Source organism: Mus musculus, chromosome 1 (assembly GCF_000001635.26).
Source record: "Mus musculus strain C57BL/6J chromosome 1, GRCm38.p6 C57BL/6J".
Lineage (NCBI taxonomy): Eukaryota > Metazoa > Chordata > Mammalia > Rodentia > Muridae > Mus > Mus musculus.
The window spans coordinates 58,515,330-58,530,921 of record NC_000067.6 but is presented as its reverse complement, the minus strand read 5'-3'; the positions used below and the strand labels follow the sequence as shown (position 1 = coordinate 58,530,921).

Sequence of the window (15,592 nt, the reverse complement as noted above, 5' to 3'; positions counted from 1 at the left end):
TACTAAGGACAGAACTGTTAGAGATATGGAGTATAGACACCTACCTTTGCTGCCTCACAGTCAGTACAAATATCACGGAAATGTATGTGAAGGCTGTGTCCATAAGACAGAATGTGGTTGTGAAGTTATTAGGCAGTTGTTGGCAAATTTGGTAGATGTTAAAAAGAAATATAGTGCAAAGCTATATAAATGCAGTTAGCTGTCAAATAGATAATGCACTTCTTTATAATTTAAAAAGGGTCTGGCCTGTAGGCCTAAATGACTTGGTGTAATTCTGGGTAACTGAGATTAGAAGAGAACCCCTTTATACAATATGTTTTGTATAATAGGTTAAAGAAAAACGAGGAAGGGGTTTTGTTTAAAATACATAGATATGGTGACTTTCAATGGATATAGTGTGGTTTTAAAGTATTATATTTTAGTTTTTTATGCCTTAGATGTTGATAGTTTACTAGTTAATATTTGTGGACAGTTTTTACAAAACCAGGGCAAATAAAGCCAGGTGAAAGCAAGGAATAGTGTGTTAGAATTCTGTGTAGAGGTTTATTCCCCTAAATTAAAGTACTGAGATCATAGCAAACATTTAACATGAGATTAGGTCAGCGTATTCACAGCTGCTTTTTTATTTAATGTAGCTATAATCTGTCTGATTTATTTTTTAGGTGCTGAGGGTCTAAATGGCGGAGAGGAGTCCTTAAACATGAATGATGCAGATGAAGGATTTTCATCAGGGGCTTCTCTTAGCAGCCAACCACATGGGACCAAACCACCCTCCTCTTCTCAGCGGGGAAGCTTGCGGAAAGTAGCAACTGGGCGTTCCGCCAAAGACAAAGAAACAGCATTAGCCATCAAATCCAATGAGAGCCCTCGAGATTCAGTAGTTGGAAAGCAGTTTGTACAACAACAAGCAGATCTCAGCATAGATTCAGTTGAGCTGACACCGATGAAGAAACACTTGAGCCTGCCTGCAGGCCAGGTGGTGCCAAAAACCAATAGTCTGAGTCTAATCCGGACAGCCAGTGCTTCCTCAAGTAAATCTTTTGACTATGTAAATGGCGGTCAAGCAAGTACCAGCATTGGGGTTGGCACTGAGGGAGTTACTAATCTAGCAGCTACAAATGCTAATCGATATTCAACTATCAGTCTACAAGAAGACCGGCTAGGTCACGCTGGTGAAGGTAAAGAGCTCCTCAGCCCAGGAGCCCCCTTAACCAAGCAGTCTCGATCCCCAAGTTTCAATATGCAGCTAATATCCCAGGTGTAGTTCTGATGCCCCTTGTTCTGCTAACCTTCTACACTGAACATTTCATTGTGCAAGACACGTCATCCCGCATTGTGAAAAGATGTCACTGTCATCAGATTTGACTTAGCTTAGGTATCTCATACTGTATTTTGTATGGAAACAGCAATAAGGTTTTCCTTTCCTTTCTTTTAACCTCTCTACCTATTCCCTTAAATGTGTTTGTGAAGCAGTGTAAAACGTTTGCCTTTTCCATGCCTTCCTTTCTCCTTGGGTGATGTGCAATCCATCGTAGGCTGATCGGTCCCATTTCAACACTGTGAGACTGAGGAGATGTCGAGGAAATGGTGTATAAGATCCCTATGAAATGATTCTTTGGCTTTTGTTTAAAAACAAAACGGGTTTGTTCACATAATCTATGAACTATGAAGATAACTGGATCATATGTTTTCTCTCTAACCAGGAGTGCCTCAGAGATTCTGCTATGACTTTGGGCTTCTCTGAGCCTGTGCAATTTTATATTCTTGGGAAGCATGGGGGAAAGTGGTAGACTACTGCAATTTTTTTATTAAAATGAGGCTAACTGCCCCCCTTACTTTATCCCAAGGACACAAATGTTTAATTATTGAGGCATTTAAATCAATTTGTGACCACCTCCATTGGAGGGTAGGGCTCTAAGTTGATTGTGTGATTGATAATGCACTTTCTCAATGGCTCTCTAGTCATTAACAACAGGTCTTCCCTCCTCCCACAAGGACTTAAGGACATTTCTGCCCTTAAAGTTTGAACTAACAAATCAGAGACTCAAAGGGGCGTGTTCTATTTCCCAGGAATGATTGATATTATGGTGCTGGGGCTTTGTTGGGGGAAGGGTGTTGTTTGTTTAGTTTGTGTGAGATTGTAAATGAGGTGAAGTTATAATTGTTTTCTTTCTTCCTTTCCTTTGTGAGTTGGTGATGACTGAAGTAGACACTGTACGTCTTCAGGTAAAGAGAGGGATTTCTCAGTCCACTCTCTGAGATATCAGACTAGAGAAACCCTTTCAGCTGCTTCCTAGATGTACCTAGATTCAGTCAGATATGGGATACAGAAACCTAAAGTCCTGAGATCATATACTCCAAGGAAACACATCAGGGACAGGTGATTGGTTGAAAACACTGATGCTTCTATGTGACACATTTGTATAGAACATTTCTACCAGAGGGTACTGACTTGATTGCTCTACAAGGACCACACTGCCTTTGTGTTTATTGCAGTTTGTGTATCTTCTGATTATCTGCAAAGTTTCTCGTTTTTATAAAACGTTGAAATCATGCCAGTAAACTAGATGTTGAATGTAAATGAGTAGCATTTGGTAACTGCTAAGAGGCTACAAAAATGCATTATTAGTTTAAAGGATTTTTGTTGTGATTTGGTTGGATAAGACTTTCTTATAATCTCTTCTGGGTCTCAGGCTTTGTTTGAAAAAGAAGGGAATATATTAGGATTTTAAAAATCAGTATTGTGTGACTTCAATTGCTATGAATTACCCATCTCAAGAACATCAGTTACACACACCCTTGTACATGTAGACATTTTATGTATTGTGAATGAAAATTACACTGCCTATATAGGAAGCAAGTGTCCTCTTAATTGACAAAGTTGTTTTATCTCTATTTACCGTAAAATTTGATAAATTAAATAGCCAGGAAAACGCCTCTCTTTTTTTTTTCATACATAAACCACCATTTTTGGAGGAGTTGTCTATCTGTCCATCTGTCTGTCTGCATTGTGTTAGAATAATCCTTAATTAGATTTGATAGTTTATAACATTTTTCAGCTCCCAGCAAATAGGGAACTAGAACCTCAGCTATTATCCACATCATTGCCAAACTTTGGAGTAAAACTAAAAGCTGAAATGTGATCTATTGATTGTTTATAATATGCGTATGATATGTGTATCCATTTATCACAGACACATTTTAGCCCTATTTCTACTAATTTAACTAAGAGATATCAAGTAAACTTAAAAGAAAAAAGAATTGTAAAATAGTAAAATAAAATGTTTTTGTAACCTACTGAACAGAGAGGCTTTGTGGTGCATAAGGAAGGTATCAGTCTTAGATGGCAAAGCACGCCTACTTCATGCTGGAGCTCACAGGCGCACATGTAACAGACTGGCATTTAAACCAAGCATTTTAAATAAAGCACAAGAGAATACCAAATAACTTGAAAGTATAGCATAAACTGTTGTAAATATGAGAAAAAATCTTTTGATTAGAAACATCATAACTGAAGAGTTGGTTTAAGAATCAGGAATGGTGGCATACACCTTGAATCCCAGCACTCCAGAGGCAGAAGCAGGTGAATCTCTGAGTTCAAGGCTGGCCTGGTCTACAGATGGAGTTCTAGGACAGCCAGGGCTACACAGAGAAGGCCTGTCTCAGAAAAGAAAAAAAAAAAAAAAAAAAGGTTTTTTTCATCTTTTTGTTGGCATGTGTAGACTTTGTATATACATCCCAAGTAATATTTCACAATCCTGAAACATTTGCTTCATATTCTTTGGGCTATAATTTGGTCTCAATGAACAAGTTCTTCATTTACACTTTATAGCAAGGGTCTTAGAATACATTTTCTGTGTAAGATAACAGTTAAAATGAAATGAATTAAAATTAGACAAACTACCAAGTTTTCTAATGATCATTTCAACCACTTTATGTTACCATCATTGAATTTAAAATGGTTTTTGTTCAGTTATACAGCAGCTGTTAAAAATGTCATAGAAAGTTAGAAATGTCCATAATTTAACCTTTAATAACTTCCCTTTAATATTTCTCAGCTTTCATGAAGCTTCATCGCACTAGTAGAAAAAAAGCATTTAGGGGAAAATATTTGTCTTATATTGATGCCATCTGTACTAGGTTAGATTAAGGACTACAGTATCTGAAGGTTTTAGGAGTTTTTCTATATGACTTTCAGTTAGTTTTACTGGTAAGAAAGCTAAAATATAAAGTAAAAAGTTAACTTACAAGCTAGGGAGGGAAGAGTTGTCATTTAAAATCTTGGTCCTTTGCCAATGCCCCTTTTTTCGCAGCCCACTGTGCTGTGCCTGTTTGTTGCAGATCAGGTTTCTGTGCTAGAAGAGACCCTAGAGATAATTTGGCTCTTCTCTCTGCCATACACACACATTGCATCCTCAGGACACTGAGGCTCAAAGGAGGATGTGAAATAAGGCCCATGACTAAGAAGCAGGGCCATAATCAAACCTTGTCTCTAGTCACGTGCATATTGATGCCTCATTGCCTCTGGTTATCCATACTTTAGTAAATGTGATATGAAACACTTCCATTTCTGCTATTTCTTTATGTTTCTGGTCTAGTAGCTGGTGAACACATTAAGAAAAGTATTAATTCCAGAAGGAAAAAAAAAGTAAAATAATTAATACAGATGGGGATGTGTTCAAAATGTAGGTGTCTGTATAGCACATTATTCTTTTCTAATTTATGCCTTGTGAATTTTCTACCACATAACAGTTATATGCTGCCATGTTATTTGTATTTTGGGGGATTTGTTTAGATGCAAAATAAACCCAATGAAATTTCCTTGATCAGTGTTTCTAACTATTTGAAAGTGATCTTTAATCAGCCAGTTTTCAGTCATCAAAGGTACACTGTAGAAGATTGCAGAGTAAAGATAAACTCAATTCCATTCATTTTTCATCTAGAGAGAAATTGTTCCTTACTCGGCTTAGAGTAGATAAGAGCAATATTCCTCTACGTTACTGAAAAAGAAGAATAGTGAGTGTGAAACTTTGAATCCATGCACAGTGGTCTCTGGGTCATTTATCACATATAGACCAGATAAAAACAACTCAAGTGTGGTAGTCTTAGCTACATAAGCTCAGTATCTCCAGCTGGTAGTCTCGATTCCATTTAGTAGCTTTTACATTCCGTTGCATTTGTCTGCACTGCTTTTGTGAATACCTTAATGCAGTGGTGCGTTTTTCCTACCTCACTTAGGAGGCTTCTTTGGGTCCATTGTTTAGTACTTAAGTTGTTGACAATCAGTGTCTCATTTAATCCACTGTATGTTTATTTATAAATAAAAATACTAGTTTCTGTCTTTATGGGTAGGGTAACATACTGTATAAACACTGGCAAGTGGGACCACTCCATTTCTGAACTTGAATTACATTATAAAGTAAGGTTTTTCTTTTTAATTTAATGAAAAAGTTTAGTATTCCAATGACATAGTTTTTCAATTTAAAGAGATTAATATGTCATGCTAGTGGTCAGAAATTCTACAACATTAGAACGTAGAGCAACTTTTCTGCACTGTGGTTATATCAAGCATTAAAACAGGAGGCTTTTCTCTCTCAAGCAAAATGACCACTGCCGTTGCTTCACCACCAAGTTGTGAGATACTTACTATAATACTTCTAATTTCCTTAAAGTGGTTTCCAAAAATAAGTGACTGAAAACTAGCTACTGGCAGCTTAACCTCTTAAAAATAGAATATTTACCAGATTATATAAACATGGAATATAGTGTAAAAATAAAATAATGAGTCATCAGGTTAGTACAATTTTCCATGCAAAGGAGATGAGCCAAATTCTAGTATTGTTTATAGTGTGTGAATCTAATGGATGCATCACACTGGTATGAAACTACTACATAGGAGGCACAGCCCAGCCTCTTGTCCTTGTAGATGCATCTCGTTTAATCCTGACAACATAATGACAACATTTCTCTTTTTTCCTCCAGTATTTTTGTAATGTTAGCCATTTGTCCTATGAAAAATAAAATCCAAGACCAAATAATTCAGGACACAGTCTCACAGAAATGTCGGGTCGTGTGAGGTAACTGGCGGAATAGCATAGGAGAGTTTCTGTGTTTTGCTTCTGAATTTTGAGAAGATGGGTTCTTAATGTTTACAAATTAAGGCATAGTCGTATGTCTGATAGTAATTATACTACTACATTTAATATGGTTTTACCAAAAAAAAAAAAAAAAGGTAGAATTAGGTGTATTTTAAGGTATAAGTCAACTTTTTTTTAAAACTTGTGTATCTGGAAGTAGAAGGTCTTTTCATTGACAAAGAAAAATGAACTTAATCAGATAATCTGCCCCATCTGCAAGTTTGCTATGCAGTTGCTGTATTTTGGTGTAAACAGCTCAGTGTCACTCATATCAGAAAACATCTTACGTCTTCATCAATTTACAAAATTTACCAAAGAAAATGTTTCTGCTGACAAATCATTTTTAAGGCATCTATTAAGGAATGTACCCCCCTTTAATGTAGTGACTTCTTTCTAACCCTGAAAGAAACAAATATTAATACATTATGTGAACTAGAAAACATATACAGTAAATAGATAATATCCTATTTTTCCCTACATCAATAAGATGTCAGTACTCAACTGAGAGTACCAATTAAAGAATAAGTCTTAATTTTATTCCTTATGACATATTTTTATTAAAGTTAAGGATTTTGCATATCAGTATTGGAATAAATGGGGGAAACTCCTGAAGTTGGTATATTGTATATTATGGGTTGTTTAGGTAAAATTATAGGAAAAATTATTGAAAGGTACCCTTCAATGGACAGTGTCATCTATTTCTAGTATAATACTAGCTATACTGATATGGTTAGGTTAGTTTACATTTATGTCTGTGTTCACTCTTGACTGCTTTTTGTCTTTGCATTAAAACATGGTTGGGTTAAAAGAAGATAAAATAACTGCTTCTGAAATATGTAGGCCAAAAAGATCTACAGTGTTTAAGCTGTCTAATGATTTCTTAAATAACGATTTATAGTTGTTTTTTTAACTGCTATTTTAAACACGTTCTTTAATTTTTTAATACCACATTATAGTTAATAAATATTTAAGTGGTGTGGTAGTACATGCCTTTAATCCCAGCACTCAGAGGCAGAGGGAGGCAGATCTCTGAGTTCAAGGCCAGGCTGGTCTATAGAGTGAGTTCCAGGACTGCCAAGGCTACACAGTGAGACCCTGTCTCAAAACAACAAACAAAAAATGTATTGTTCTTGGGAAGAGAAGATTGGCCTTCAAATAATGACTGATAATGGTTTGTATTACTTTTAATTTTATTATCTGAATACAGTGCAAAGATAATATTCCATTTGATGTTAAAAATATTAGTATGAGGTTTATCATGTTTTTTTACACTGAATCTTTTTGGTTCTAAAAACTAGGCTGGCTAACATTCAGTTTAAAACTGATTAGATGAAACTGTTTTAGCAGTGTACAGATTTTACTACCTTGGCTTTATGTACTGTGATTTCTGTAACAGGCAAACAGAACATCCCATTTTCATTATTTGTTTCTGTAAAAGGACAGATATATTTGATCAGCCTATTGTTATTGTTAACCTGTATCAATTTATAGCTTGGTATAAACTTCCCAAGTATTGAGAGGATTCTGCTGGTGAACATTATGGGTAGGCATATAAGAAGTATGATCTTTATTAAGAGATGTCTTTCAACTTAGGACTAGTGAAAAATCTTTTTTTGTTTGTTTCAGAGCTGAAGAAAAAAAAAACCAAAATGCACATTTAAGATCTTATGTACTGGTGCATGTGAGCCATTATCTTGTCTTATTGAATGGATCGATGCTGTTGATTGTTGAAATGTGAAATGTGTCACTGTTGAACTTGTAAATATCTGCCAGAGATGAAAAATATTTTAATTTATTGTAAATAAAGATGTATAAAATTTAGTATCCGTCTGCAATGCAGAAATAAAACATCTCAGATGTTAAATATTGTGTCTCCTGAGGGATGTGTCATTCCCCCCTTGATGTATCTAGCTACATTAAGAATGTAAAATTTCTTTTGTACAGTATAAAAATACAGCTTTATTTGGCTTTTAACTGGATTTCCCTGAGTTGATTGTATCTTACCTTAGTTTTATACTCTACCATAGTCCTTTCATTGTATTTTCAAATGTGATTTTACTTATGTGTCTGTTTTTATTTCATTTTGAAGCAGAATCTCACTGAGTAACCCTGGCTGGCCTAGAACTTGCCATGTAGACAAGGCTAGCATATAACTCCTAGAGATCCAGCTGTGTCTGCCTCCCACCATCACACCTTCCTAGGTATATCTGGACGTTTACATTACATTAAACTTATATGACACCAGGAAATAACACAAAGACCAAAAACTCTGCTGTGATGGTACACAGCTGTAATCCCAGCACTCGGAGGCTAAGGCAGGAGGATTGCTGTAGTCATCCTGGGCTAACAGAATGAGAAAATGTGTTTCAAAAGAGGACTAGGCCCTTAAGAAGTATTATCTGGCAAAGATGTTTGTGTCTAAGCCTGATGACCCTAACCCCTGGGACCTGCATGATGTAAGGAGAACAACTCCACAAGGTTTCCTGTGACCTCCACACATGCAATGAATAAGTGAATTTTATAATTATAAAAGTGTAAGTGAAATTGATTCATAAAATATATAGAACAGATCTACATTTTGGTATGCTAATTGTCGGGACACACATTTAACACTAAAGCAGCCAAATGCTTGTTTACAGAGGAGCCAGCTTTATTAATGAGAAGGCTCAGAATTTTCTTTTGAAAATTCTCCTCTCTCCTGTACCCCAGCACTGCTGATTTCTTTTTAATGCATCTGTGAGTGGCAGGGTTCATGTGTGTGCAGAGGCCAGAAGAAAACCTGGGATTCCATCCTAGAGAATGACAGCCTCTTTGAGACAAGTGTCAATGGCCTGATGCTCAGCAGTTAAAACTAGGTTGGCTGGCCAGAAGTCCCAGGAATCCTCCAGTCTCTGCCTCCACAATACCAGAACAACAAGTGTACAGGAAGATCATGAGTTGAGTTTAAGGCCAGCCTGGGCTACTAAGAATAAAGCCATAGTTGGCCATTTTTTTATGTGTGCTCTGGGGTCTTTATGCTTATACTGCAAACGTAAGACTCCTCAGAAGCTGTAACTGGCAATAAAATGCCGAGGGGGGTTGGGGACTTGTGAACTCTTCCCTTGCAACCACTAATTGCCTGTAGATAGATGTGGGGGGGGGGGGAGAGCCTGCTGAGTCCCTCATCCCTTCCTTATATGTTGACTAGTCTAGTCTTGATGTATAGGTGGTCACAGCTCCGAGGCCAAGAGTACAATGGCCAGGCCATGCCAAGAAGGAAGCATTTCACAAACACTTCACCTTTAAAAAAAATAATAGTGGATAACTATTATCCAATTCTCAACAGTGGCAAGGCCATCCAGACAAAGAGTTGTCAAAGAAACATCTTAGATCAAACGTACATAACAGATACCCAGAATATTCTGTTCAACAGCATGGAATACATATTCCCAGTAATCCATGAGACTTTCTCTAAAATCAACCATAGTAAAATGTATGTAACCTATTTGACCTTACTGGACTAAAACTAGAAATGAGCATCTAGAAAAACTACAGAAAATATATATATTAATTAGTAATGGATGTTAAACAAATATGGAGGGAAATAATAATTTACTCAAGTCCTCTTATTTTCTGACCCTTGGAAGGGAAAATCTAGCTTCATGCCAATCTGCTGACCTTTGAAATTTTGTTTTTTGTTTGTTTGTTTGTTTGTTTGTTTTTATCTCTGAGGCCCCAAAACAACATAGGCAATGGTTTCTGCTTTGATAGAAGAACTAGAGGGCAAGACACTGTTCCTAAAAATACCATATACTTTGGTTGCAAAGCATAGAGGATGTCACAGTCATTGGAAGGTGCTATGATAATCATTTGTGGCTGATGATTCAAATCATTTTTCTTAGCAGTTCAGTTCTAAGTATCTGTAATAAATACTGCCTACTGCAAAGAAAAACTGCTTTGATCAAAGCACACGAGCACTCACTAATCTCTGAGCTTAAAAACATTTAGAAGGCAATTTGACAGATTATGCACATTTAGCAGAATAAAAAGACCTTACCTCACATAGCCCTGCAAACCTCTCGAGCCACAAGCTTTTGACCAGGTTCACTGTCAGGATGTGAGTTTTCTTCCATGGAACTGGCACAAATACCATCAGAAAGTTGTTGGTTACCTCTGTATCAGTCATGCCACTGTTGCACCAGTAGCCACAGCTTGTGTGCCAGCCAGGCCAGGAGAGTAGCATGCTGAAGCCAATAGCATCTGTTGGTGACAGCTCACCCCAGCAACCTGTGTAGCACCTTCCAGGCCTGTAAAAGCTAGGCAGCAGAGGGGAAGCTTCCAACTCAGTTTCAGATGTATTTCTCTTATGTCCTGCAATGAAAATACATGCCTATGGCCCCTGCAATACCTATACCCAAGAGGGTGGACAAAACAATGGTAGTTATGGGTTCAATTTTGAAACATTTATGAAGCCCAGGAGTGAATAATTTTGGACATCTCCTGAATGATACATGTACTGGCTGGTTTTGTGTCAACTCGACACAAGCTGGAGTTATCACAGAGAAAGGAGCTTCAGGTGAGGGAAATGCCTCCATGAGATCCAGCTGTAAGGCATTTTCTCAATTAGCAATCCAGGGAGGAGGGTCCCTTGTGGGTGGTGCCATCTCTGGGCTGGTAGTCTTGGGTTCTATAAGAAAGCAAGCTGAGCAAGCCAGGGGAAGCAAGCCTGTAAGTAACATCCCTCCATGGCATCTGCATCAGCTCCTGCTTCCTGATCTGCTTGAGTTCCAGTCCTGACTTCCTTTGGTGATGAACAGCAGTGTGGAAGTGTAAACTAAATAAACCCTTTCCTCCCCAACTTGCTTCTTGGTTATGATGTTTGTGCAGGAATAGAAACCCTGACTAAGACAATACATTATCCTTGGGATGATTTGTACCAGGACACAGAAATCAGAGGAGGCATTTAAGACTCGAGGGTGAATACATGGAGTTAGACCAGTAGAACATACCCACCACATGTTCTCAGAAGGAACCAAGTTCCCTGAACCTGTCCAAGATACTTTGGTGTCACATAACTGGGAGTATCTCAGAGGCACAGAGTTACCCTGTCCCCAGAGTGATTCATCTGGAACCCTCTTGCTGCCATCTGCAATACTTAGGTTCATGACATTCTGTTACAGAAGAAGTAAGGGCTATTCCATCATTGAGAGGGATGGGATAGGCTTCAAATTGGCAGTTAAGGAGACTAGGCCTAAATCTCTGTTTCCAAGAAATGGACAAGTCCAGGCAAGCTCAGGCAAGTCAGTTACTGAAAACAACAACAACAAAAACTACAGGTTTCAGGTAGCTAGTCAGAAGCTGCCCTGCCACCTGGCCTAAGGCAAGGGCCAGCCGCAGTTTCCAGACTTCCTCAGCAAGTTTCCAGACTTCTCCAGCAACAGTTTCCAGCCCCATGACTCCATAGTTCTGGAATTTCCTTTGAGATGGACTCAACAGATTAAGATAGAGGTCACCTATTCCATAATTTCCCTAATGTGCTTTAAATTGAGCCTGAAAGCTCACTTTGGGATCTCTCTATCTTGGTAATGGGAGACCCCAGCATGCTGGACTTCTGCAGAATAAAGTACTGTATTTACATACTGTTTGAGTCCAGAGTATCATTCTTTGGTGAACCATTGACCCTTAGATAATAATATGGGGGTGGGGTGGAGAAAAGAGGCATTCAAGCATAGTCAAGAGTCCTCAGATCTGTGGGAGACTGATTACGCACTTGGCAGGTGGCTTCAAGAAGATGTAATAGGACAGGGTCTATGTCTCTGTAGGAGGTTTGGACATGGGCTTGCCCATCCATGCCTTGTGGTGGTTTCAGGGGATTGGATTGTTTGCACGGCAGAGGGGGTGCCAGTATGTTATTATGGCCTAGAGCTATAGAGTTATAGGTGCAAATTGTGTAGGTATTTGCTTATCTAATTTGATTGTAAAGAGTCTGTCATAGGCCCTCCTGCCCAATCTATCTTTATCATAAATTCAGAGCCCCAGGTTTCAGTGTTTTCCTAATTCCCATCCATTGTCAGGAGCCATTTTTGCCTGCTTCTGTGAACACCTGCCTGTCAGGCAGAGTCAAGGTAGGTCAGAGTCTGCTGGCAGATTTCCTGGCCGGCTTACATTTGGAATAAAAAGAGGGGATACACTTGAAGTTCAAGGCAAGGGGCTCAATGTTCTGTTAATGTTGGAGAAAGGAACAGGGAGATCCTAGATTCGGGAAAGACGAGCAGCTGCAAGAGGAAACTGCTAGGTATCATAGTCGAATTCTTTGCTGCTTGCTGCCACGGAAGAATTGAAGTTCTTTCCAAGGACAGGTTAGTTACAGAGAAGATACAACAGCTGCTAACTGCTTTTACTTCACTATCTGTGCAAATGCAAAACTTACAGGCTCAACAAGCTCAAGGGGAGATCTTGGGACCATCAGATGGATTACTAAGCTGAGAGCCAGTAAAACCCCAAGTGTTGGAGCTGGACCGGACCCTCCTCCAGAGATGGAGGCAGAGCCTCCAGTTGTAGCAGTTAATGAGAAAGCCATCTGGGAGATAGCCTTCACAGAGGCTTTTATTTCCCTTACAAGTAAGTGATCTTGAAAGAGGCTGCTAAGTAAGAGAAGAGAGAATGTCCAGGGATTTCATTTTACATTTCCAGTTATAGAACAGGTCAGTCCTCAAGGCAATAGTCAGAGTTTATCAACCTCTTCTGTTTAAACTGTTAAGGAATTAGAGTCTGCTTATGCACATTATGGGCCAACAGCCCCATGTACTCTGGCTATGCTTGAGCCATTGTTCACAGAGGCCCTCCCTCCTTGGGACTGGAAACAATTGGTAAGGGCCTAGTTGTCAGGAGATTTTCTTTATTATGGAAGTCAGAATTTGCTGAGCAGTGTCAAAGTACTGCTGAGATCAATCGAACATAAGAGATACATATTATGTTTGAGATGTTAGCAGGAAAGGGAGAGTACCACGAGACTGCTCAACAATTAAATTTTGACCCACCTGTTTATGCACAAGTTAATGATTAGGTTAAACTAAGAAAGCCTGGTATAAACTTATCTTCTACAGAGAGGCAGACGGAGGATTTTTCTGGAATTGGGCAGGGTCCAGATTGAGTTGTTCCAGAATTTTGTGGCCAGGTTGCTGCAGACAGGAAGCAAATTTATGGTGGATACTGAGGCAGTATTTCATAAGATGGATAAAGTCTAATTATCTTAATCAAACATTTAAATATTTTAAAATATATAATTTATTTTAAAAAGAATTTGTTTTAACATTTATGTAAAGTTTTATACCTTATATTTATAAAAGTTCAGACTTATGTTATAAACCATTTATATCTTAAACTAATAATAAAAATATTTTTAAAATATTATAAGTTAGATATATAGTAATATATAGTTAGATATATAGTAATTAGTTAGATATATAGTAATATATTTTTTAATCCACAAAGACAGGGAATTGTGGAACAATTCCATGGAGCTCTAAAAAAAAATCAGTTACAAAAAAATAAAATAAAATGTTGCTGCTAAGCATCTATGGCACGGCACAACTAGGTATACTTATGCCCAGGTGAAATGGAAGGACCCACTTACTGACATATGGCATGGTTCTGATCAGATATTAATATGGGGAAGAGGGCATGTTTCTCTTTTCCACAGGATGCTGAAAGTGACAGGTAGATTCCAGAGCATTTGGTTCACTATGTGGAGAAAGCAATTGACCAGACACATGATGCTGTTGCTGTTGCTGATGGGCCACTTCCTGATGCCAACTTGAGCAGAGTCCCCAAGCAAACTCAGATGACTGGTAAAAAGGACTGCATGCAGGACTTTGGTGGACAAACACTGGATCATCACAGACTTATGTCTGGAAACTTGCTGTGGCTTTGGGAGAGATTAAAGCAACTAGCACAACTACTAAACAGAGATGAACACTAGGTTGGGTTCAGACTGACAACAGTGGGAAATGTACTTGCCTGCATTTCCCTGCCATATGCATTGTTGACAGAGAAAATTAACATCACTGTGTATGGGTTTAGATTCAATGTAAGTTGCTATGACTGTAACTTAACTAATTGTACATCTGACATTGCTATGGTACTTCATCAACCTTCATTTGTTATGCTTTCAATGTTTCAGAACCTTGGTATGGAGATAGAGTCTTGCAAGTGTTGGATTGAATTCAATTACATCAAGAAATCTGAATCTAAATGATGCTAAACCCCTGAAATTTGATGCTACAAAAGTTGCCTCTGAATGGTTAGAGAAATTAAGAAAAAGCATGCCTTTTTGTAGCTGTCCAGGAGCCATGGACAAACTGGGTTTACCTGAAAGGGTAGCTGAAAATGAAAGAGACTTGGGGGGGGCAGGGGGCAGGAGCGGCGAGAGAAGAATGAAGCCAAGACAAGGTTCTGATCAAGGCTCCATATTAATATTCAGCACTGCATTTGTATAGGAGCACTCACAGACTCCATCCTTTGTTTCAGGTGGATTATGTTGCAAAGCAAGGTCAGTGAGAAGTCTGTTTTTCTAAGTTTCTGGAGGAAGTTGCATGTGCAACCAAGGCAGATGACTCCACCTAGGTCATTAACGTCTAATTTGGCAAGGTCTATTCAGTCTGCTTAAGGCAGAAAAAAAAACGTGCTCAAGGCTGGGAAGGGCACAATCCCCCCTTTTTTGCTTTTTAAAGATGAGGAGTACCAATTGCTGGCTGGGGGCACAAGATTTACTTGTTTTCCATAATCCTGTCTAGGGTAAAGAGTGGCCAGGTGATTGTACCTGTCTTAGGTCAGTGTCTATATTGCTCCTTCTTACCCATCATGGAGGATAAACATAGCATTGATGTATGTCTCTGTCCTAGGTCGATAGGAGCTCAAGAACACTCTTACCCAACTCTGACTACTGGTTTCCTATATCATACTCTTTCCTATTCAGACCAAAGCCACATAGAACATATGAATATGCACTTAATGCATTTCTTCATACTGATGAATAACTGCCACGGTGAATAGCTGAGCTTGCTGAAAGTGATCCCGTATGAAGGCAACCAATCTGTTTGAGATACAAGGTCCAAAAGTTAAAAGCAATAAGGTTATAATTAGTGGTCTAAGCAGTGTACAAATTAAAGTTGTAAGCCATGGGGAAGTGGAGAATCAGGATTCAAACCATCCCTGATTCTGTCCTTTTTTTCTTTTCCTTTTGTCTACTCCTTCTCTAACTTTAGCCATAGAATCCTTTACTATTCCTGATGATCGATGTAAAGTAATATTCTTCAATTAAGGGATGCACATAGTCCTCCATGTTGAAAGAATAAAAGATCAAGTCCTCTCCTGTTTTGAAGGACCACCTCAGACAAGGAGGTTAGAGATTCTTGCAAATGGGAAATAGAGTTTTCTATCCTTTCTATATCTGTATCTATTGCCATACTAAGGAG

At 38.4% G+C, this 15,592-nt stretch overlaps 1 protein-coding gene and 1 long non-coding RNA gene across 17 annotated transcripts in view; one reads left to right on the top strand and one right to left on the bottom strand.

Annotated features, from left to right (window-relative positions):
- The window catches only part of Fam126b (family with sequence similarity 126, member B), a 63,528-nt gene extending 55,412 nt beyond the window's left edge, over positions 1–8,116 (top strand). For 3 of the 8 annotated variants that reach the window (NM_172513.3, NM_001310598.1, NM_001310599.1), the window contains one exon: positions 663–8,116. In NM_172513.3, the coding sequence (NP_766101.3) occupies positions 663–1,264 (602 nt within the window). In that variant the 3' untranslated portion in view covers positions 1,265–8,116. The remainder of the gene's footprint in view (positions 1–662) is intronic. The other 5 variants (XM_006495833.3, XM_006495832.3, XM_017319657.2 and 2 more) reach the window with 2 other exon arrangements.
- The window catches only part of Gm15834, a 38,806-nt gene that overhangs the window by 12,999 nt on the left and 10,215 nt on the right, over positions 1–15,592 (bottom strand). For 5 of the 9 annotated variants that reach the window (XR_865441.3, XR_865444.3, XR_865443.3 and 2 more), the window contains one exon: positions 13,566–15,210. This is a non-coding gene — a long non-coding RNA (predicted gene 15834). Of the gene's footprint in view, positions 1–6,124; positions 13,298–13,565; positions 15,211–15,592 lie in introns of those variants that run through there. The other 4 variants (XR_865442.3, XR_003947830.1, XR_865440.3 and 1 more) reach the window with 3 other exon arrangements.